Genomic DNA, 25120 nt, shown 5'->3' on the forward strand with positions numbered 1-25120 from the left:
TAGTTCTCCGAGGACTGGTGGTGGTAGGAGGGCGAGGGAGAGCGGTGACAGGTAGGTGAGTGGGACAAGCGTCCGTATGGCGACCGCGAGTCGTTTAGTCAAGCGGGCATGGGTAGCAGAGCGTTGTCGTGGTTAACGTGTATTAGCGTGCGGGAACCGTTAGGTAGGTGCCGGGTGTTTGCGTAGTGTGGCCATGGCTGCCAATTCCAGGAATTATGGCAATGACGTAAAATTTGGCTGACTCGTCTGCAGCAGAAGTATATCAGTCTGTCATCAAACGTTCGCTATTTAGTTGTGCTTTTAACGTGGACGGTTGTACGGGCCGCGGGACATATAAGGTACTTTGGTCGGTTTTGTTAACTGGGCACAGCGTCTGTACTCCAGCGTTGTCCAGTTCGTGGCACAAAACAGTCTGAAATAAAGAATTCGTTGCTTGAGAAATGTCAGTGGCACGGGCATGATAAATACTAGGAGACGCAGCATCAATTTCGTGGCGAACAATGCGCAAAATATTGTCGGAAGCAGCAGTGGCTGGTTGGAGATGGGCGTCTTCACAGGTAGATGTGGCAGTGGTGTTGGAAATACGCAAAAATTGGGGATTACTACGACGACTTTTCAATTTCTCAAAGCATCGGAAGTCGCTAATGTGATTTACTGACGAAGAGTTCCGGAACATGGGGAGAATGAAGGCTGCATCCGCAACTTTTTTTAACTATAAGCACCACCTTTTCGGATTCGGCTTCGAACCGTCAACCATGAAGCAATGGGCGAGCACATCCTGAATGTATGTCGCGATGACTCGGTGCAGGATTGCAGTCGTTACGCGAGTTCTTTCTGCGCCGAACGACGATGCCCAACGGGCTTGCTGAAGAGGTCGATGAGTTTGCGTTTTCAAATGCCCCAACTGATGACCTCTTCCTCAAGGTTAGAAAACCAAACTTCGGCTGTTTCCTCAAAGTAAAATAGAACATGGTAAACATCAGCGTCGGGTTCCAGTTGTATAGTGCGCTCACCCATTTGTATAACTGAAGACACTTTTTAACATCCTTGTTGTTGCCAAAGAAGGTGCCTGGGTTGTGTGGTTGGTTCAGGATGACGGTGTGGTTCATGACGGCTGAATGCGACGCTGTCGAACGCTGCTTGGTTGAACGAGGCACGCTTGGTGAAGTTTATGACGAATCATCGTTCTTGTCATGATCATCCAACGCAGAGGCAGTTAAGGAACGTCCTCTGCGTAGAATCATTGTGGATTTTGAGTCTGAAATGACCCGCACCTCCAATAAAATGTCACGGAAAAAAGGCGTTTGAAAAACATATTCACTAAGGATAACCAGGCAGGCATACAAGATGGAGCCCATTCTCAACGCGAGCCCAAATATCGTCTTCTTCTCTAAGGAGTTCATCTGTGGAGCCTCGTAGCAATATCGATAAATCGCGACAGCTTACCTACAATGATACAGGGACGAACAAGAATCTTGAAGGGCCAGTAAAAAGGCTCCGACTCTGTTTCTTCAATCAAATTCTCAAACAATCTCGCTAAATTGTGTATAACGTTGAGGAGTTATCGTAATGCGATTGGCATAGCCTATATATTGAAAAAAAAAACTTGTGAGTCCATCGGTAGCACCTGCCCGATCCTCCTCGCACGTCTAAGTGGCGAACTATCGCCCATATTTTGCTCTACAAACTAAACGTCTCTATCAACAAACTGAGTCTGCAACGCAAGTGAACTTACTCTGAATACTGGTAAACCCAATGAAAGTGTTCCAAGGATGTCACAAAACGAACACTAATACGTCAGTTGATTCCCTCGAGAGAAGTTCATTAGAAACAGGTGTTGGTCGAGGCTTATTCAAAAACTATTATCATGAGCGAGTATGTGCCACAAAAATGGTTAAAGCCCACCACGTACAACTTCCTCTAATCCTCTGGGACCAAGGCAACAGTTCGTTCAATGAATAGCGTGAACGTAAAGACAGTCAAACTATTGCCATGTGATATATTAGATAAAGCGTTGGGGGCACCATACTATGTCGGGCAGATAGGCCCTTATCTGCAGCACACACGGCGGAAGCAGGGCGAAGAGAACACAGATGCGTTGCCCATGCACGGGACGAGCGTCATTAGGGAGTTTTAGAATACCGTTTGCAAGCGCTGCGGGCGTTGCGGGCGTAGCGAGCTTAGCGGGTGCCATATGAGTCTTCGATATCGTTTGACCTGCTGCGAACGGCAACACACGATTGCAGCGACACCGTAGCCTCGAAACAGGCGCTTGCGGGTCACATGCGGGCCGCCATTACCGCACGCAATTTCAGATTTTTTGAGTGCGGTCCGCGAACGCTAACGCTTACTCGCGTTACGACGCATGCGCAGTGGCAGCGACCGCACCGCAAGGGCTCACGGTGTGCTATTCTAAAACTCCCTAGTGTCCGTAGAAGTCGCAGGGGGTGAAAAAGTGGTTCCCGATAAAGAGGCAGGCCAGACAAGCGCAGAATTTTCGGGTGGCAGGCCAGAGATGGAATTCCGTGTCGGTCATGCTTGGCGCGATAGTATTTTTGTCCATGCGTGCTACAGAGCAGAGGCCACGCTGGTTTCGGGCGTCCGCTAAGGCGAGTGCCTGGCTGATATTCTACGGCGAGTTACGTGTGAGTTTGCTTTCTTGTTGTTATGTTTCGCATCGGCTTTCCTGCTGATATGTTTCGAGCCCTATGTTCCAGTGACCGCTTCTCCGGGCTTTGTTCATTCCGGGTTTTTGGTTTTCCTGCGTGCGCTATCACCGTGTTGTGCCAATGTGAAAGGCTGGTTGCAATTTTTTGCGTCGTGACTTGAAGGCTCTTCTTATTCCTAGCGTTGCTGTCTCGTGTGATGTGAACTTAGGCTCACTGACACGCTAAGTAAAGGCGAAGCCTTCACATCGAGACCAACAACGGGCCCGAACCCAAAGCCCTGAGATAAATTCTGATGCTCTACCGACTTAGCTAGCAGGGCATATTATTGTAACTGGGTCATGACGTGAACAAAGGGAGCAGACTCCACTTCGAAAAAAGAAACTGTTTCTTCGGGCCGAACTTGAAGCCACGCAAAAGGAAAGTAAGACACTCGCACTAATGGCGGCGAACAGAGCGTCGGCCGTCGATCAACTGACAAGCAGCAAAGCGTGTCGGCATTTAAACACTTGCCATCGAACATTCTAGTGTTTTCGCAAATGGTGACCTACGTTTCAGAGTAATATGAAAGGTTCACAAAGTGGGCGTTTACGTTAACAAAATGATCTCTACAGCCTCGAAGTTCTCTTACGCTGCAGGCGCGGTTTGCGCTGAACATAGTCTAACGGGGCGATAAGAAAAGTTCGGGAAAGGAATGTGGCATTCCTCTTCTCTGATGAAAGAGTCGTCCCGATGTTTTTACAGAAGCTGAAAGTACAAAAAAACCAAGGAGAAAGAAAAAGCAATAAGTAACAATTGAACAATAATAACAACAACAAAGTACGCTGTTTCAGTTTGTTAGCGCGCATAAAATGGCTTATGGTGCGCGATGTTGACGACTTCAGGTTGCGATCGGCGTCGTTTAAAGTTAGTGATGGCGTCTAGGACAACCTCGTAATCGAGTGGGCCGAGACGTCGAATCACCTTGTATGATCTATAATACCGTCGCAAAAGTTTTTCACTGAGTCCAAGTAGGCGTATTGGCGCCCATACCCAAACACGTTTGCCGAGCTTGTATTTCACCAAGTGCCGTCAAAGATTGTAACGGCAGCAATCCGTCATCTGTTGGTTCTTGATACGGAGGCGGTGGAGTTGTCGGGCTTTTTTTGGCACGCTGAAGGTACTCGCTCACATCGTGGTTTTCTTCGTCGGTGACGTTGGGTAACATGGCGTCGAGTGTCGTTGCCGGGATTCTTCCGTAGACCAACTTGTATGTACGACGTCAACTGCGTCGTTTCTTGTACGGTGGTACTGTATGCGAACGTCACGTACAGAAGGATGGCATCCCACGTTTTGTGTTCGACATCGACGTCCAATGCCAGCATGTCGGTGATGGTCTTATTTAGGCGCTCGGTGAGGCCATAGGTCTGTGGGTGGTATGCTGTCGTACGGCTGTGGCTTGTCTAGCTGTATGCTGAAATCACTTCAGTTCGCTCAGCAGTGAAAGCCGTACCTCTGTCGGTGATGAGGATTTCCGGAGCACCCTGGCGCAGGATGATGTTTTCGACGAAGAATCGGCCTACCATTCATGCACTACTTTTGGGCAGGGATTTTGTTTCGGCGTAGCTGGTCTGTAGCTACGACGATACAATTGTTCACAAATTTGACGTAGGAAACTGACCCGGTAGGTCCACCTCGATTTGTTGAAATGGTCAACGAGGTGGGTAAATTTGATAAAAAAAAGGCTGCTGGCCTTGTCAGCGCTGCCTGGCGCTGCTCACAGCCTCGACATGGCCTCACGTAACAAGCAACGTTGGCGGTAAGGCGTGGCCAGTAAGTAGTACACATCTCGTGTTGTTGCGAGCGTGCGCTGAACACCAAGGTGTCCTGCCGTCGGGGCGTCATGTAGGGCCTCAAGTACTTCTGGTCTCACTGCTGAAGAAACCACGAGGAGGTGGTCGGCTCGAAGGGGCGAGAAGTTCTTTAAGAGAACTCCGTTTCACAAGAAGAACGACTCTAGTCCTCTTTTGAAAACATTCGGTACGGTCGTGCTGTTGCCCATGAAGTATTCCACAGGGCTTCTGACTTCCAGGTCAGCTCGCTGTTGCTAGACAAAGTTGTGGGCAATTATTGTTCCTAAGCTGTTCTCATCCAGGCCATTGAGCGCCAGTGGATCTATGAGAGCACGAGACAAGCAGTTGGCGTCGGGGTGTTTTCTTCCAGACTTGTAAACAACCGTCACGTCGTGTTCTTGAAATCTCGGGCTCCATCGCGCGAGCGAACCGAAGGACCTTTCAAGTTAGCTAGCCAAACAAGGCGTAGTGGTGGCTCACAACTTTGAAAGGCCTGCTGTAAAGGTAGGGGTGAAACTTTCACGCTGTCCAGATGATGGCATGATGGCAAGGCACTCCTTTTCTGTTGAATAGTTGGCTTTGGCCTTGGAAAGCGACCAGCTAGCGCAACTTATAACGCTTTCCACGCCTTCAGTCCTCTGCACAAGAACAGCACCGGGTCCTACCCTGCTAGCGTCGGTGTGTACTTCTGTTTCGGCGTGCTCATTGAAATGCGCGAGTGTCAGTGGTGTCTGGAGGCGTCATTTAAGTTCTTGAAATTATTCTTCTTGTGCCACTTTCTACCTGAATTTGACGAGGCTTTTCGTGAGATGAGTTACCGGCTGAGCGATCTGTGAAAAACGTTTGACGAAACACCTGTAATAGACGCACAATTCAAGGAATCGGCTTACAGCCTTCATTAAGGTTGGCTGTGGAAAATCAGCAATGTCCATTGTTTTCCGCTGGTTTGAACGGACTCCAGAATTGCTTATCACGTGTTCGAGAAACAACAGCTCCTCGTATGCAAAGCAGTACCTTTCTTGCTTCAGGGCTTGTTCAGAAGTGTCGATGGCTTGAAGTACTGCTTCAATGCACCGGCGATGCTCATCAAACCTCGAGGAAAACACGACGCCGTCATCCAAGTACATCCAAGTACGCCGTCATCCAAGTGTCATTTCAATCCAGCCAGTACAGTGTTGATAACGCGCTGGAACGTCGCGGGCACTGAGCAAAGACCAAACGGCATGACCTTAAACTCGAGGAGGTCGTCTGGTCGTCTTCTCTCGTTCCCTCTCGTCGTTCTCAATTTGCCTATAGCCTGTGTTGAAGTCTATCGAAGCAAAGTATTTTACGCTGTGGAGTCGGTCTAGGGCGTCCACTATACGTGAAAAAAGGTACACTTCCTTCTTTGTGATTTTGTTAAGGTGGCATTATTCGACGCAAGAGCGTAGGGTCCCATCTTTTTTCAATATTACCACGGGTGACGCCCACGGGCTCAAGGAAGGCTGAATTATATCGTCACGCAGCATTTCGTTGACTCGTTTCTTGACGGCGTCACGTTTGTTTGTCGAGACTCAGTATGGGCTTTGCCGAACTGGTCGGGCACTTTCTTCTGTTATGATGCGATGTTTCGCGTTTGTCGTTTGTCGAATCCTACATGATGACGAGAAGCAGACCTTGACTCGCAAAAAGAGGGAATTGAGCTGGTCTTTCTTGCACTTTGAAAGACTCTGCTTGACGTCGAAGTTTGGTCCGGGACCTTGATTCATCAAAGCAGCGTCAGCAGCATCGAAGAGGGCGATTGAATTGCTGCCCTCCGCGAATTCATCCATGTAAGCGACCGTTACACCGGTTGTAGTGCCCGTACTTGATAGAGAAGTTTGTCAGAACCACCTCTGTTTTGTCGTCACGATGCTCAGGTATGCCTCTTGCGATGCAAATATGACGATTTAGAAGAAAGTGACGATAACGCTCAATGCGCCTTCGAGGTTTTCTGCTTTTTCGTTGCCAGCATAAATGACGAAGCTGGAGAACGGCGGCAAGGTGACATGCTTTTGTAGCACACTCAATGGGTGATTCCTTGGCGTTGTAGGGGTCAGCAGTGTGTTTTCTCAAATTACTGTGATTGACTCAGACCTCGGTTTGATGACAGCGCCGTGTTGACTTATGAAGTTCATCCCAAGTATCATATTCCTGGAGCAATTTTCTAAGATAACAAAGCTTGCAGAATAAGTCTGATTATTGATGGTGACTCTTGCTGTGCAGACTCCAGTCGGCGTCATTAGGTGACCTCCCGTGGTCCAAATTTCGCGGTCCTCCATTCAGTTCTCACTTCTTTCAACGACCATCTCTACTAAAGACCCACTGATGACGAAGTAGTCGGTGCCAGTACCGACGAGAGCAGTGACGAGGTGCCCGTCAAATATTACGTTGAGGTCACTTGTTCATCGTCGGTGTTTTGGTTGGTTCGTGGTGTTGGATCACGACTACGCCTATTAGTTCCGATGCTTCCACGTTGCTGCATCATGACGTCTTCATTTTGCGAGTGTTCGACACCAAGACGCTTTTCGTCTTGCGGCGGGTGCTGTCGATTTTATTGCGGCGGTGTCGTCGTCAGTTGCAGAAGGTCTATGGTAGTTCGTCGTACAGCAACCACACCTCTATCGGTTGCTGCCGTTAGTTGTTTGGGTAAAAGCTCGGAAATCAGCCCGAGAAGGGCCGGTGTACTGCTGTTAGTGCGGTGAGGCGTAGCGGCCTGGCGACGGCGAACGATATATGGTCGTCGAGGTGTCGACTACGCTCACGCGATGTAGTCGGCGATGTGATGCGGCGATGTGAGGCCTATCTGTCGATTGTGGCAATGGCGGTAGGTGTTCCCGGCCTCACTGCAATAACAGCAGAGCAGGCGATTCCAGATGCACGTCAAGCATTGGTTTTCCTCGGTTCCCTGCGCTGTCCCGCTGGCAATAGGTCGGATGACGGTGGTGGCATCTGGTGACGGAATCGTGCCGGGGTGGCTTCGTGGCGTAGGCATCGAGGAGGGGCGTGACGGCGGGCTGCAGCAGCATAGCTCATTACTTGCAGCTATGGGTCTGAAAGCTTAAAAACCCCCAGCGACTGCTGCATCCCTTGGCGTACGACATCCACGATAAAGTCCACGCGAAGCTGCGCTGAAAAAAGCAATTTTTGCAGCTCTCTTGCCCGATCGCTCGGATCACTCACGAAAGTCGGCAGTTTCTTGCGCTTGGATGCTAGCACGGCTTGAAGACGAGAAGCTGAGATTGAATTGTCGTGTCCACATCTCGGTCGTCTTTTCTAACATTGACGCTTCCGAAGTGAACTAAGCGACTGTCATTGAGAGTTTCCTGATCAGCCCGGTGAAGAGTTCTTGCTCGACTCTTCTCATGAGGAAACGAACCTTCTTCTCCTCGGACATGTCGGGGTCAGCGTGGCGGAAGAGGCAGTTCAGTTTTTCCGTACAGATTTGGGTGCACGTTAAAGAACCCCAGGTGGTCTAAATTTCCGAAGCCCTCCACTACGGCGTCTCTCATAATCATAGAGTGGTTTTGGGACGTTAAACCCTACATATCAATCAGTTTTTCCGTACAAATCGTGAAATGCTTATTGGACAGGTGCATCCGGGTCTCGAGCAACGCAGTGACCTTCTCGTTGCGAGTGACGCTCGTGAATGTTTGCAAGAAATTGCCACAGAAACTATCCCATGTAAGTGCAAACTCCCCATTCTCAAACCAGGCCCTTGCCACGTTTTCTGATAAAAGTAGACGTGACAGAGCTTCTCTTACACGTCCCAGTGGTTAAGGGCAGCCACTCGGTCGTAGGTCGGTAGTCAGGTTTTCGGGACTTCAAATAATGATCTATGGAAAATCAGTAGTTTCCTTGGTGTTTCAAAACAAACGTTTCCTCGAGTATACACAACATTGAGTTTGGCTTCAAAGCATTCTCCTAGCACGTCAAAGCCTGTTTCAGTCAATTCAACGCCGTGCGCACCACTGCTGATTCGCTTCACATCAGGGTTTATTTAGGAGAGATGATTCATAGTTTAGCGCACCAGAACAGGAACTGTACTAGATAACTAGAGAGCATGATTCTTTGAAAACAGTGAGTGTTTCGTTTAACACTTTACAAGCTGCAATTTTACAGGAGCTAAAGAGCATTCGATTGAGCAAAAGATATTGCGTTTGAAATGGGCCGACTAGACGAGTGCCTTTTGCGTGCGGTTCACGCGATACCAAAGCCAACTGCAACTAAAAAAATGAACACTGAGGAAAGCCTGTAGAAATGAACGACAGGTAAGTTAACTATACGATAAAACCAGGTTGGGCGTCAAATGAAGGCCCGCCTCCGCTCAGGGGGGTCAGTGAGCCCGAATTCGCAGGACACATTACTACCACGTTAAAAGTTCACGAAGAGTGTTTAAAGAAGACCGATACATCACATCAAAACATCTTAAGCGTGAACTTCTTTTCGAGGCGAAGCATAGGAGGGGTCAAGATCTGTCCTTAAAGCCCGATGACGCTTTGACAAGCCAATTTTGTATCCCTAAGGTGTTCGTTAATACTGGAAATAAAAGATTGTTAATATAGAAAACAACTGTTAGATGCGAAGCTCCCTCTGGTTTGCGAAACGTGCCTTACAGCGCACGCGCAACAACGCGCAATTGGCCACAACACGCCCACGCGTTCACGCCTGCGTAAATGGCTGTGTAAGAGGCAGTGGTGCTTCCCTCTTACACTCCCTCTACAATCATGTGGTTGCGCCGGTTAACATTATTTTGCAGACACGCGTTAAACCAACGTGGTCGCGTGTGGCGGGACGGTAAACACACGTGGTGTTTTCCCACAAGAGTTTGGGAAGAGCAATAGCAACATAAATTACCAGTGAATGCATGACGTGCTCCGCTTGCATGGGTGCGTGCGCATCGTGCAAGGTGCCCGTGATGAATCGAACTTTATGCTGACCTATTTGTGACTTCGCATGATTTTCTTTAGTTGGAACTGGTGCAATTTTACTCCGACTTGGACGAGCAACAATTATTGTTGAATTCATTATTGAAAAGCAATTAAACTATATATCTGAAAGGGTTGCAAAGTATAAAAAAAGTTTGCTTGAAGAAAAGAGAGCCATTAGCTTCGATGTTTGATTGCTGTCCTCGCAGCGAGCTGATTGAACACTGATGAAACGTTTATCAACGAACCAAAAAGAGTTAACAAAACATGAGCAAAATGTACAGTGTGCAAATTTATGCTGTAAATAGATGAATTTGCTCACAATAGTGATGAGGGCACTGGGACATCTCAAAGTGCGAACCATCAAATACACCTTCCGCACAAGGTTTAAGGACACGTACTAGTAGATACAGCACCGAGAATACTACAAACGTTACAGGAAGTCTTTTAACGTCACTGAAACAAAAGAAAAGGATGTTAAACAGTGTAACCAAAGCGGATGTCGTAACTACGAACTGTATGGCGTCACAGCACAGGCACTGCTTTTCATGCTATTGAGATTTCGTCCCATAGCAGTACATTATAACCGAATACTCGCTGAGGAAACTTTCATGGACATTAGTTTAACGATGTATTGTTGCACTTCAATTGTAAGCCTTACAGAAAGTTGCTCTTTGTACTTCATAACGTTTCTTCTAAAAATGACCTTTGAGGAATATACTGTTGAATTCGCAATCAAAACTACTTCTTGATATCTAACTTTAAATTAGGTATTTCGATGACCGCACGTGTTCGCACTGGGTATATTTGTGGCCGGCTCAACGCGTCGCATTGACTTATCGTTGTGTATGTGCGTGGTGCCCAGTGTTGTCGGGGTCTATATAAATTTGAGCTGCTGATATATGGCGAGTGGTGCAAACGCCTCATCACTTTAGTACGGAGATTCTTGCCTTTATCCGCTCTCTACAGCTACAATTTGTTCGCTCGTTACCTAATCATGCACTATTTCACGTTACTAGGCTAGCCTCAGATGTATTCATTATTACCTATATCTTACTCTCAACTGAGGACCACCGTTCTCTAATATACCTATTTACCATAGTTGTAACTACTACTCCATACGGCGAGAAAATAGGACACACGCTTAAGGGCAGTGCCTGTATGCTGTTTAGCACTTGAAAAAATTACGCGCTTGTATTTCATGCGGTTGAAACACCCGCGACGTATACGCTTGACGTGAGAAACACACGAAAGTAACCGATTAGTTCGCAAAAAAAAAAAAAAACAGCCCGCAACCTGTCGGTTGACAGGAAATGTCAAGAGTTGGAGTACGACAAATAAAAATCAGACACTTTGAATGCAACAAAGCCAAAATTGAGCGAGAGAGGAAGCCGTTCTGAGAGAATGAACCCATGAGAAGGAGGCCATTGAGAGCACTAAGCCGGCCAGAGATCGCAAGCTAAGAAGTTAGAAGCAATACCGTTGATTTTTCTTTTTTTGATATAAATGGGCTTTTAAACAGTTAAGAAAAGGTCAGGTGAGCCACCAGCGATGTGAAGCTGAGAGCTTATAAGCGGTCAGGTCGTTTTTAAAGTGATAAGGAAGTCCAACAGAACTCTTTGCTTAAAATTCGCGCAGCTTCTTATACTCATGTTACACAGGCAAGCAAAGTGCAGTTACAACGAATCGCGGTTACCCACGTTGAACTGGCGTTAAAACGAATTACGGTTTGCCGATGTTATGCATCTACTAGAGAGCTGGAAATGCATACCGGATGTGTACGATTAAAGAAAGACAAAAGTCAAATTTGCTGAGAACTAAAAAAACTCATATTCTTAGAGTTTACACATAGACAGAACACGGAACCTCTCAGCGTAAAGACACACGTCCGCTCTCTACAAAAAGTTACGAGGGCTCCCCTTCTCGCAGGCACGCAGTCCCTTCTCTCTTGTCGACGCAACCACACATCACTCTCACAAACACACTACACACAGAACAACTGCTCTTGTTCCGTCAACGCTACTGTCAAAGGCCGCACCGTCGAGACAATATGGGGGGCAGTGAACCGCGGTCTCACGGTTTCAGACCCTTAGGGCTGGCAGACGAGGAGATTTGATACTTTCCTAGAAAAGCGTCTGGACTGCGCACTTGACGTTTAATAACTACAAATGAAAAATAAATACAAACAAAACACTCTGCCTCACAAAATTAAGCAAGAAAATTTTTTTAATTGTTGTTTCGTTCGACTCGATACAACAACTGCACAGGCTGGCAAAATAATTTACAGTCTGGCAGATGCGCAGTGCTTGATCGCACTTGCCTGTTCTGACTGGGCAGCATCTCGTGAATAACGGCCTTTTTTCCAAAGAAGCTAAGGAAACTTCTCGCTGCGAATCAAGACCAGGTTTCCTTTCCTGGGTGCATCATTTTTTTGCCTGCGGAACGGTGTGCCGATCTTAGTTGAAGTAGATATCCATTCCTCCACAGACGCCAGAATTTGTCAATTATTCTTTGGCAATGCTTTCATCTTTTTTATCATTTCCTTGGCTGAAGTAGTTGAAGGAGCACTCAGTTGGCCGTCAGAAAGTGAGAGCAATCTCTTGTCAGTGAGAAATGGCGATGGTGTCAAGATAGTTCCTTCGTCTGGCGATACGGGCAGGAATGTCAAGGGTGCATGATTAAATGGCAGCTTCGACCTTGTTGAGCATAGTCATCAACGGTTCAAAGCTCAAGTCTACGTTTCTTAATACGCGCCGAAGGCACACTTTGACGCTCCTAACTAAACGCACCCAAAGTCCCCCCCCCCACCCCCAAGCTCCTAGCTCAAATATGTACTGCCATTGTATCTGGTGGTCTGCACAGTAGCTAGTGAAGTCTCACTCTGTCACAAACCGAACGCTCCGAAAAAGCGCCCGCCGCGACAGTAACGATACCAAGCGCAGAGAGGCACCTCAAGGTCAACGATAAAGAAGAAAACAAACATCTAAAGCAGCGCTGTCTCTCTCCCCTCGGAAGCGTAGTCTCACCGATAATCCTCCTCAAATCGGCGGCGGAGCAAGCCCTTCATGGTTCTCGAAGGAAAGAGGCGTGGTGATGCAGAGTTGCGTCACGTGTAACGGACGGCCATCAAAAAACCTCGCTCTTTCACCGGCCTTGGCATGGCATCGCAACGACAAAACGATGAAAAGTTTCTGGACTCTAGCATGGAAGGTATTTAAGCGAGCAGTGGGAGAGTGGTGATCACGTGAAGAAAGAAGTTAGCGCCAATGTGCGTAAGGTCATTCTGTTGTATCATATCGGTGCAGCTTTTGTCCTTAGCGACTAAGCAGGTAATGAAGAGGATTTCCTCCTGAGGGGTGAAGACTCGCGCTACAAGCAGAAGAGTGTGATACTACCGCCAGAGAGTGAAGACGCGTCCTGCAATTGCAACGCGTCGGAAGCCGACGTGTTACCGGTGAAGTTTGGTACTTGGAGAGCGGCCAATTAAAGGCGCGAGGTCTCCGGGAGGAGAAACTTCGGGGGCAGTAGAATAACAATAGCGCTGCACTTTGAGTGAGTGTTTCTCGCAAAAATATTATTGCGACTTTCGCTCCAAAGATTCTGGAGTGAATAAGTTTTCCAACTGTTTAGTCTTTAAGTGTCTTGGTTGTTCGATGCATGCGATTGCAATGTAGTGCGTATTGTTGTTTGTGTCCGTTATTTAGGGTTGGCTGATTGTACTGGATAGTAAGTTGCTTGATTGATGACATATCGTATTCAACTATTGTCAAGTGTGCACATCTGTGTATAATTTTGATCTGCCATAATTGAGATTACAATTTTGTTTTGTTTATCAACTGTCGGCTCTGACTTGTTTTTTGAGCTACATTCGCGTCCGCTGGCACGCCGAATAGGACCACTTCTAAATTGTCCATGCTTTCGTGGTGCAGACCAGGTGGCCGATACTTCGAACCTTGGAATTAGCCCGGCGATCGCCTCCCTGATTAACGGGACCTGTGACAATTTATCTGGCGTCCACGACAGGACATTTTGGGGCATAGTGCGTCGAAAGTAGTGAGAAAGAGGCTTAGGTCTTGTATAGTGCTATGGGAACAATATTTTGTGTGTTGCTCAGTGTTCCCGTTACGAGTGTGCAGAGAGTGTTTCGATAGACTGACTTAGGCAGATACTTTTTGCCAGCGACAAGGTATTATTGGCGAGACACGATGAATCTCGAGAAGTTAGTAGCTCTTGGTTGGAAGACGGGTCTTTCCGGCACCGAAGTATGGAAATGGGTCACCCAGAAGAAAAAACAAAAAAAAGAGAGGACCAAACAAGAAAAGGCAGCTCAGCTGGAAAAGGAAAGGTTGGTGGTTTTAAGAGCCAAGGATGAAAACGCAGCCGATTTGGAAAGAGGGGGTTGGTAACTGAGAGAGCCAAGGAAGAAAAAGCAGCAGAGTTGGAGAGAGAGGTTGGCAGCGGAGAGAGCCAAGCAAGAAAGAGAGCAGCAATTGAAGTTGCAGCTGGAGAGAGAAAAGCTGGCAACTGAAAGGGCGAAAAAAAAATGAGAGGCAAAGGAATGATAGCTGAAAGAAGAAAGAGAGGCGGAGACGGCTGCAAGGGAGCGGCAGTGGTAGCACGAGATTGAACTCGAGCGGCTCCGTTTGGAACAGCCAAGGGAAACTCCCGTACAAGCTAGAGTTGAAAGCAGCGAACAGGAAGATCATGGCTTCCGCTTGCACCCAAGCAAGCTGTTTGTAGCGTTTGATGAAAGAAAGGATGACCTCGACGCGTAGCTTCACAGATTTGAGACGATTGCAAGGAGCTAGACTTGGCCAGAAAATCAATGGGCAACTGCTTTGAGTACCTACTTGAGTGGCGAAGCGCTCAGTGTGTACGATAGACTGACGCGACCGATGCAGCTAACTATGCATAGGTGAAAGTTGCTTTACTGAAGCGATTTAGATTTACTGTGGAAGGTTTTCTGCACAGATGTCGGACAGGACAACCATCGGATGGTGAGACGGCTACGCAGTACGCCTCCCGACTTAGCCATTACATTGACAGTTGGATCGAACTTTCAGGCACAGCACAGGAGTATGATGAGCTGAGAGAGCCCCTAATTAGAGAGCAATCTCTTATCAGTTGCCACCCAAGCCTGTCGCTGTACTTGAAAAAGAGGAAGGCTGAGTCACTTGAAGACATGCTTGAATTGGCCGACCAATTCTTGAAAGCGCAAGGTGGCATAAATTTGGCTAAAGTCAAGAAGAAGTGTCCCGAAGGTTCGAAGAAATCGGGACCCGAACAAAAAAAGCGTGCACCGAGGAGTGTTCCGCGACGTTTTCTCTCTAACCGAGTGGGTCATCGCACAAATAGATGTCAAACTAACCTTATGAGCCCTACTGTTGTTGAATGTTTCTAGTGTGGTCAGACCAGGCACAAGGCAGACGCATGTCGTAACGGAGCGAGTCAAACTAACCAAGTAGCTTGTGTGCAGGTGGCACGGAAAGCCGATAATGATGACGTCACCTACGGATTCGTAAAGTTGAAATATGGAAAGAAACTTCCTTTTGTGGGTGCTGTAACGACAGAACGGCCAACCGGTGTTACGAAGGCAATGCCAGCGCTGCCTGGAAAAGTTGCGGGCAAGAAGGTTACGGTGTTATCGTGCGGAGATACTTGGTACAGGAAAGTGAGTTAATAGGCAAAAAAACTGGTTTGCCTAATTGACAGCAAAGTTCGGATGCTTACCAAAGCAGAGATTGAGGTGGAAACCTCTTACTTCAGCGAAAGGGTTACTGTCCTGTGTATGACGACACCCCTGTACGACCTCATCCCAAGAAATATGGATGGGGCACGAGGGATGAATGGTCCAGAATTTTTGGGGGAAGACCCGACGATGGAGCCCTCGCCGATACAGGGACCGCGAGTTACAGTGGAGCAAAATCACGTGAAGGATTTCACTCGAGTCGAAAGTGAAGCCTTGGTCAAGAGACAGTGGATCAGGTGATGATCGCGTTGAACGAGCGAACGTGCTGGGCAGCTGGACTTCCGTCAGCGCGACTTCAACCGACCGACAGTGTAAAGGTGATGAAGTGGGCCAGCCAGGCCCAATGTCGTGACATGACAAAGCTGGAGAATAACCAGACAAGATCAGTTGAACGTTATGGATCGTGCACGGTGTCGGAAGTGACAACGATGGCTGAGACACCGCCTCAGATACCGTCGTTGAAAGGGCTCATCGGATCAGAAACAAGAACTATAAGAAGAGATCGAGTGAGCATAGCAAGAAAGGGCGCAAGCGCAGCTCGAAGTACACAGGATAGGTGCTGAGGTTGAATCGGAGTGTGTTTGGTAGTGTTGAGCCTCAATGTGTTGTGTTCTTGTTATTCTGTGTCACAATTGTATGTCGGACAAGTCAAAATGTTTGTTACGGTGATGTTATGTTTGGATTGTACAATTATTGTAAAGACATACCTTTGTTCATCTCTAATGTTTGGAATATGTGATGGAGTGTTGTACTCATGTGCCTGTGGTATATTCTATGTGTTGTGATATTGAGTTGCAATGAGCAATTGTATCGAGCGTTCTACTGTGAATGTAGCACCCCTAAAGCGACCGACTATGTTACACTCTTTAATGATTAGATAATATTCTTAAAGGGGGGGGGGGCAGTGTCAGAAACGAGCGCTCTTAAAAAGCGCGCGCCGTTGAATTCTAGCGACAGCAACAATACCAAGCGCAGAGAGGTGCCTCAATGTTAACGATAAAAAAGAAAACAAACATCCAAAGGCGCGCCGTCTATCCTCCTCAGAAGCGTAGTCTCGCCAATCCTCCTCCTCACATCGGCGGCCGAGCAAGCCCTGGAAGGTTCTCGAAGATGAGGGGCGTGGTGATGCAGAGTTGCGGCACGTGTAGCGGACGGCCCTGGAAACATCTCGCTCTTTCACCGGCCTATGCTGTGCATTGCACCGACGAAACGATGAGAATTTTTCGGAATCTAGCACGGAAAGTATTTAGGCGAGCAGCGGGAGAGGGGTGATCAGGAGAAGAAAGAAGTTAGCGCCAGTGTGCGTAGGGTTATTCCACCGTATCGCATCGGCGAAGGTTTTGATCCTTAGCGACAAAGCAGATAGTGAAGAGGATTTACACCTGAGGGGTGAAGACTCGTGCTACGAGCAGAAGTGTGTGAGACTACCACCAGAGAGCGAAGACGCGTCCTGCAATCGCAAAACGTGAAATGCCGACGTGTTACCGGCAAACTTTGGTACTTGGTGTGCGGCAAAGTGAAGGCGCGAGGATTCCTGGAAGAGAAACTTCAGGGGCAGTGGAATGACAACCGCGCCGGACTTTGAGCGAGTGATCCTCGGAAGAGTATCATTCCGACTTTTGCTCCGAGGACTTTGGACTGAATAAGTTTTCGAACTCTTTAGTATTTAAGTGTCTTGATTGTCCGATGAATGCGATTGCATTGTAGTGCGTATTGGTTGTTTGTGTCCATTGTTTCGGGTGTGGCTGATTGTGTTGGGTAGTACGTTGTTTGATTGGTGACATATCGTATTCAACTATTGTCGTGTGTACACATCTGTATATTGTTTTGATCTGCCATAATTGCGAATGCAATTTTGTTTTGTTTATCAACTGTCGGCTCTGAAATGTTCTTTGGGCCACAGCCGGCGTCCGCTGGCGTGCCAAATAGGACCGCTTCTAAATTGTCCACGCTTTCGTGGTGCAGTTTGGGGGGCCGATACTTCAGCCCTTGCAATAAGCCCGGTGATCGCCTCCCTAATTACCAGGACCTGTGACACTTGCTTGATTTTATTGAATAAGTATAGAAAGTAATTAGATGCCCTCTTGAATGTTAGGGCGTTATCCGTGTAGATTACTGACAGCAAACCCCGACGTGACGTAAAACGACAAAATGCCAGCAGGATTTTTATCACGGAGAAACCCGAGACGAGCTTTAAACGAATAGCACAAGTAACCGCACATGTGAACAACGCTATCTAACCCTTTTCCTTATTGCGTTGCCCCTTGATGAATAAAGGGCCGGCTAAGTCAATGCCAACAACCTCGAACGCTGCCTGGCGAGGTTCTGTCCACAAGAAGCGGGGCAGTTGGTGCCTAAGCTGCTCGTTTTCTCTCCCTTATGCAGCCATTAAAAGTTCGGATGATTTGCTTTACAATTTGACGTGATCTAGGAATCCAGAAACTCTCGCATTTGTGTCATTGTGTCCTGCACACCACTATGCATAACAGTCAAGTGACATTCTCTCATAACAAGTTTTGTGAACTCGTGAGCAGGAAGTAGTAAAATGGGATGTCTGACAGTTTCTTCTTCCTTAGATTGCTGTGATTGCCCACCAACATAGAGAAGCTCACTGCAATTGAAGCAGGAAATAAACATGTAGATATCTGACGGTTGACCTATGGCTTTGCTCTTCATTAGACTTCGTCTTTCTGCACTGTAAACTTTTTATTTGGTAATCTTAATCCAGTGTGCCTTTTCTTGGTTGAGCTCTTCGGCTGTGAGATCATTAACTAGAGTTTCTCCACTTGCCTTTGTCAGGAATTGAATGATCCAGGTGGTGACACGGAGAAGCTATTTCAACTAACTGTATTTCACTGCGCTTACGATTTCTTCTCTCCAAAAAAAACCGAAGACAACTGCAGCACTGTTTTATCTTGCCCTGTTTCCTCTTCGTATTCACTCTGTTGCGCAACTTCTTTTTGTGTTTCACGAGGCTATTTATTGCAGTCTTCTCGAAGCCAAGGTGAGACATGCCATCATAGTGTGAATTCTGACAGTGCCTGAAGCAAAATGCCTCGAGTGAGACAATCTGCAGGATTTGTGCGGCCTGGGCAATATCTCCACTGCTTAAGAGCGCTCAATATCTGAATTTCAGATACTCTATTTTGAACAAGCGCCTTTCACTTCATAGCATGACTCCGAATCATTAAAGTGTAATCGTAGAAGGCATCCAGAATGAAACCGTCATGCTAAAGGCTATTCTTGCAAACGTAGCTTGCTAGACGAGCTCCTACGACAGCTCCATGAGCCCTAGTCTAGGCAACGAAAAGTGCTTTAGGGTGCTGACCTTCATTTCACACAAATAAGCTCAATGCCAAATCGGTTATTCATGCCTCTTGCTCGTAGGTACGCGCAAGCTCCATAGGTTTCCGGACTTGTGCTGCAGAAAACGTGCAGCCAAAGCTGGCATTTTGGTTCTGCTCTATGACGCACCCCTTGAACGTAAGCTGCGGAAAGTTCAGCAGTTCATCAGACCACTTCCTCCATTCTTTCTCTAAGTCATCTGGAAGCGGGTGATCCAAGTCTGTTTTTTCCACAAACGCTGAAAGATTATTTTTGCTCTGACAACGTACGTGCTGACAAGCCCAAGGGGATCTAAAATCCTGGTACTCGCTTGGAGGGCTGGTATCTTCCTACTCGTACTACCTCTGACGGCTCTCAGGACACTTCTTGCTCGAATACACAGAAGGTTAGTTTCTGGTTTCCAGCGCAGGCCGAGAACGTTAAGAAACGCGTCAGGCTTTTCTACAATGTCTTCACCACCGCACAAGTCTCGTAGTTCTGCAGAATTTGTTACCCACTGTTGCCTGCACCTGCTATGATTGCCCTTGCAACTTTGTATATTTCTAAAGCTTGACACACAGACTCAGCTTTATTGATCAAATCGCCAACGTAGAAAAAATTCAGAAGGACCTCGGAAACGTGCTTCCACTCTCATTTTTGTTTTTGGAGGCGGTGAAGTATTGTCGTATCAAGAATATATGGGCGTCCAGATGTTCCGAACGGTACTCTTGTCATACGCCACGCTTGATTGATATGTGGGGTTTAACGTCCCAAAAACATCATAAGATTATGAGAGACGCCGTTGTGGAGGGCTTCGGAAATTTGGACCACCTGGGGTTCTTTAACGTGCAACCAAATCTGAGCACACGGGCCTACAACATTTCCGCCTCCAACGCGAATGCAGCCGCCGCAGCCGGGAGTCGAACCCGCGACCTGCGACATACGCCACTTTTCTACTTTTGTACGTTAGTTACGGTGTGTTGGAGTTCATCATACCAGAGAAACCTGAGCGCGTCTCGGTTTAATGGTTGCAAAAGAATGCGCAAAAACGACTTCTTTATGTCAGCTCTGGGTGCCACAGCATGCAGGCGAAAGTAAAGCAAAATACGAGCCAAATCTGCGACAAGCTTTAGACCTTTCTTGAGCAAGTCGTTGAGTGATTGCTGTCGTGGCAATTGCGACGAGCAGTCAAAAATAGTTCGCAGTTTCGTGCTCGTTGATTCCTCGTGTATTACAGCCTGATGAGGCATGTAGTAAATATGTTCTGGATCATCTGACTGGAGAGGTGGCACGCGTTCGGCATGACCTTCTTTCAAGTTATCTCGCATAACGGAGTCATATTTCTTGAGCAGCCCTCCGTCGCGTCTGAGCCGCGAGTCAAGTTTTGAAGCCGCTTCTTAGCTAAATCAATATTACTGTGAGAACCCCCCGCAGATCTTTTCCATGGCAGTGCTACCTCATAGCAGTTTTGACACAATGCAATGACACTCTCAAATTGGTTTTGCACCACTTAGTGATGGAGGCTCAAGTTGTGTTACTCTTTTATGCCTGATGTATTGAGTTCCCAGAAATATTTGCAAGAAAGAGTCTAAATGATCGGGCATGCGTATCTCTATCCTTAAAACGCGTGTGTTCACTGCAACTAATAATGAAGTCATTGGGCTTTCCGAGCATTGGAAAGTCTACTGGAATGCAATTTTGATTGATTGCCTTTAGACCCACAGAATTTTTGGAGTGCTCAACCTTGTTCATCATGAATTTCCACAAGTGGTGTAATTCAATATCAGGTTTATGCCTGGAATGGCTGGCATGTAGGGAAGCAGCAGCTTTTCGGCGATAAGTGCACTGTCCGCTTCAACTGATTTCACAAAACGATGTTCAGTCAGTGTATACAGAATATCTTTGCAGATCAAGGGTACCTCTACTGCTTCGATGATGAATACTTGCCCACTGTACTACGCCCTCAGTTGGACTTGTAGGACGCGACATCTTTGTTCATTGCTGTTGTACTCGCCAGTGTTGATATATTCAATGTGGTGAATGAACCCTGACTCAGGTAGCTTTAGCGTTTTTGAGACATCCTCTCGCATAAAAGTTTTCTGATATAGCTTCCTTTCTTTTCGCCAATAGCCTATGCTCCAAAAGTCTGTAAGAGCACTTCGAAATCTTTCGAATCTGCGGCAAAGGCGTAAACATTGGTGGTTTCGGCGGATGGAAGTTGTCTCGTAACTCCGTTTGATCTGGCGTTGCACATCGAGAAACATGTCGCTTTCCGCAGGAAGTGCACAGCACTTTCGACAGTTCTGCACGTGATGACCTTGTGCAGTGCAGCCAAAGCATCTCATGTCAGTTATTAATCTGTTTCGTTTTTTTATTATCAAGTAGATCAGAACGGATTTCACTGCTGTGCTCTAACGAGTGACAGAAGCAACATTTATTCGTTATTTTTGCTGCTGCCTTTGCGTGAAGAACTGCAGTAGTCGGCCTTCTCGAATGTCTTTTTCGCTTTTCGTGCACTGACAGTGCCCTCTTTGCTGCACGGTCGGCATCAACAGTCCTCTCCCTGCTCTCTACCTCGGTCAGGAGGAACTCAAGCACATCTTTCAGCTGAACCTCAGCCATTGTGTTGTCTGCCGGTGCGGGGAATTTCGACTTCGCCATTAACTTCATTGCTTGCTGTCGGTGAAGGTCGTTTATAACGACAAACTTTTCTCTTGTAGTCGACAACAGGGTCACGCGGTAGCGACGTTAAGATGTCGCTCATCATACTGGAGTACGTAGTTGCATTCACTCCGAGACTGCGCAGCCCGCATATGTGCCCCTTAACGTGGTCATATTGTTTTCGAAGTCCACGCAAGTCACTCGACGATGAAAGGGCGGCTAAAGCTCTAAGCTTAACGAGATGGTTTTCTTCGGTTAGCCTTCTGTCGCCAAAACGCCTTTGTAATATTTCAAGGGCATCCTCATAGCAAGACACTGTTGAATTAAGACCATTCATTGCCACCAAATCTGACCTGTGCAACAAGAAACGAAGATGTTGAAACTTCTCACTTTTCGAAAGGCACGGGTTGTTATGAACGGCTTGCTGAAACTGTTCCCAAAAAGGAATACAGTTCGCCAACTCACCATCGCCTGTGTCTCCAAGCGTAGCTTGGGCAACTTCATGCCGTCACCTTGAAGAACAGCTTCTCGTTGATTGTGACTCATTAGCTGTGCAGCTTGAGACGCTCCGTTGTTTATATTCAGGGTGCTGAGCCTTGCTTGAAGGTGGCCGATCATGGCTGTGGCAGCTCATCACACCTTACAGTTTTATTGTACTCGGCTTCGATCTCTTCTTCAAGGATCAGAAGCTCCAGCTTGTTAATATTGCGCAGCTCCTCGTTACTAGTTTCTAGGCGTAGAATCAAGGTACACAGCTTGCTCTGTGTTTCATCACGAAGTGCAGCTTGGCCTCATCGATGATGCGGGAGTTGTGGCCGTGCCATACAGGCATTTTTGCCAGCAGCTCCTCCAAGCGACGATTCATTAATGCGCCGTTGGGTGACCAACTCAGTGAGTCCAAGTGGTCGGTACATTTTCAAGTCCACTGTCGACTTTGATGTTTCTGTCCGTCTATGCCGAATTTCAGCACCATGTGAACGGTTAAGAAAAGGCAAAAGTCCTAATTGTTGACAACTGAAAATACTTGTATTCTTTGAGCTTACACATAGAAATAGCACAAAACATCTCAGCGTAAGCGCACACGCCCACTCTCTACAAAATCTTATGCGCATCTCCCCCTCTCGTAGGCACGCAGTCCGTCCACTCTTGTCGACGTAACCGCACACCACTCTCACAAACACACCACACACAAAACGACGCACTGCTCTTCTTCCGTCAACACTGTTGCCAAAGGTCGCCCCGTCGAGGCAATTTCGGTGGCGGCGAGCCATGGTCTTACAGTTCCAGACTCTTGGGGCCGGCAGACGTGGAGTTCTCATTCTTTCTTTGAAAAACGTCTGGACTGCGCACGCGACGTTCAACAAGTGCAAATGAAAACAAGATACGAAAACAACACCGCGTTTCTCTCGACAGCAAAACGCCACGCTCGCTCGCAGCATGCAATCATCGAGGATGGGCGCTGGCATTTTCTCGCTTATCTGCCTAACCGAGGGCGCCAAGCTCGGTTTCTTAAAACCGTGGTTAGTGGAATAACAGTTGTTTTGTGTTCCGTGTAACATCAGCGAACTACGGTTAGCGTAACCGCAAGTTATAGGCTGCATGTGGAACAAGGGTATTACAATATCGCTTCTTACGGTAACGTATTAGCCGAAAAAATTTGACACCTCACCGGTAGCGACCACAGCAGAAGGGAAAGTCTTAAAAATAATTCAAAAAGGCAAAGCCACTGGTGAGAAAATGTAACAATGAACCTGCTGAAAAATGGCGGAGATATTGTGTTCGAAAAAACTGACCGCCTGATATTCGAAGTGTCTCTTGAGGAAAAGTGTGCCGATATCTTGCAAAAACGCCAACATCATGTTAATTTATAAGAAAGAAGACGTAGACAACTTTTAACTTTAAACGCTTGATTGGGCTTGATGGCAGATTGTGGTATCAATTTTATTACATGCATAGGTATTTATGTCAACTAGAAACTGATATCGAGTGGTAGCCTCAGCGGCTTAACTTTGATCCCACTCTTTCTCGTTAACAGATGTGGTCATGGCCTACATTTTATTATATTCTTTACAATTATCAAAACAGAATCCAACCTAATGGCTTGTGTTACGTTTAGCAAAAACATAGTGCCCCGATTGTCTGTGCAAATAGTTCCGTAATTTATTAGGATAGCGTACTAAATATCAGAATTATTCAGAAAATTTTTAATTACGACGGCAAACTCATTGCAATGTTTCTCAATTTAGCAATAAAAAATAAATCCAGCCCCACGTCTGTGAAACCTGTTGAAACAGCAGAGCGGTTAAGAAAGTACTACTATCTGGTGAACGCACAGTTCTGTTTTATTGTCTTTCATTGTCTATGTTTTGGTCTTACTGTCGTACTACGTTTTCCATTGTTGTTTCGAATGTATTCTTTATTTCGTTATTTATGAACTTCTTTATATATTGACTGGTTTCCTTCTTTTTCTTTATGTAAGCCTCATATTACTTCCCCTCATCTTCACTTTGCGTTTCCGCACCTTGCTGTGGTGTACTGTATACTTGTGTATGCTACAGTTCACCACCTCACTATTTACCCTTCGTCAGTTTTTTTTTTTCTCTTGCGCATATTCAATTCCCCGTTCATCCCGTAGCGAAACTTTATAATGGAAGTCAATATTACGCTCTAACCTCTCTTTCCCTCTATCGTGCCCACTCACCATGACTTCCTTTCTCACCTCCTTGCTATACTTTTCAATCTAAAACTGTGCTACTATAGGAGTTTTTGTTCTCAACCTCAGTTGAAATGTTCTATTTTTCACTACCATACCTGCCATCTCGTTACCAGGCATAGTTCTGCTATTGTAGGAGTTGATTAACACATATTTGTTTTATGTAGCCTCCAACCGTTCAGTTTTCGCGAACACTGTGCTTGGTAGCGCCTGGTTAATGAACGCCACTGGCAAAAAATACACCTTTAAACGAACGCAAGATAAAGATTTCCAAAAGCAGATAGAATAAGGTCAAGTGCTAATACGTCAATTGAAAAATTGGCGCCGCTTGCAGTACTATACGCCAAATTATTTGAGATATCAATTGAAAGAGCGGCAAAGAGTTACTTTCATGTTGGCTAATAAAGAACGTTTGACTATCCCACAAAGAATCGCCTCAACTATTGTACGCAATTTTGACGTTTGTTAGTGAATTCGTGCAATGTCTAATCGCGATATTGTGTGGCAACGATCATTAAAAAATGCAAAATACTTTGCTATGTCTGTAGCTTCAATATGCACCGAACAGCCCAACGTGCTTCCCTAGTCACCCCAATATAACATCATTACGTATTGTCACAAAAGGATGATCACCATCGGGGAAGTGCCGTTTATAAAAAAACGGCTAAATAAAATCTGTACTTGACGGGTGCACTGTCGAAAACCGCTATTTTTTGCGCTCGCTAGTGGAGGACTGTAGCCGTATGCCACCAACGCATTCTTCAATTAACTGCAAACTTCGCTTCAAAAAGTCTATGACTACATCGAGCATCCGCGTAAAACGGCGATACCGAACTCATCCGGGGGGGAGTATATTTGAACGCACACTTTTTAATTAACGTCTAACATACACAAAACTCTCACGAATACTGCTTTCGAAAATTAGACTTCAATAAGAAACTCAGCATTAGGAAATGTCCCTTGGTTGTTAGTCAAAATTAACGTGCAGTGGTTCCAATTGTGGTACTTGTCTCTCCCGCAAAACTTTATTGTCTCATTTAAAAAAAACAACATTTTATAATAGTTGCGTGTATTAGCATTCATTCTTGCACTCATACTGCAAGGCTGCTTGTTCTAATACTTACCATGAATGAAGCCAGCACCGGTGCGCAGAAATCTTGCATGCACTGACTCCTAAGGAACAGAACTTCGACATCTGCGCTAGGGAATCAATCGCCTCTGCTCTATGT

The 25120-nt window shown here is 46.6% G+C and overlaps 1 protein-coding gene across 1 annotated transcript in view; it reads left to right on the forward strand.

The window, feature by feature from the left end:
* Nucleotides 1-849: 849 nt before the first annotated feature.
* The window catches only part of LOC142765969 (uncharacterized), an 80037-nt gene continuing 55766 nt past the window's right edge, over nt 850-25120 (forward strand). Inside the window, exon 1 of the mRNA XM_075867777.1 lies at nt 850-924. Coding sequence (XP_075723892.1) covers nt 850-924 — 75 coding nt within the window. The remainder of the gene's footprint in view (nt 925-25120) is intronic.

Source organism: Rhipicephalus microplus, chromosome 6 (genome assembly GCF_043290135.1).
Source record: "Rhipicephalus microplus isolate Deutch F79 chromosome 6, USDA_Rmic, whole genome shotgun sequence".
Taxonomy (NCBI): Eukaryota; Metazoa; Arthropoda; class Arachnida; order Ixodida; family Ixodidae; genus Rhipicephalus; species Rhipicephalus microplus.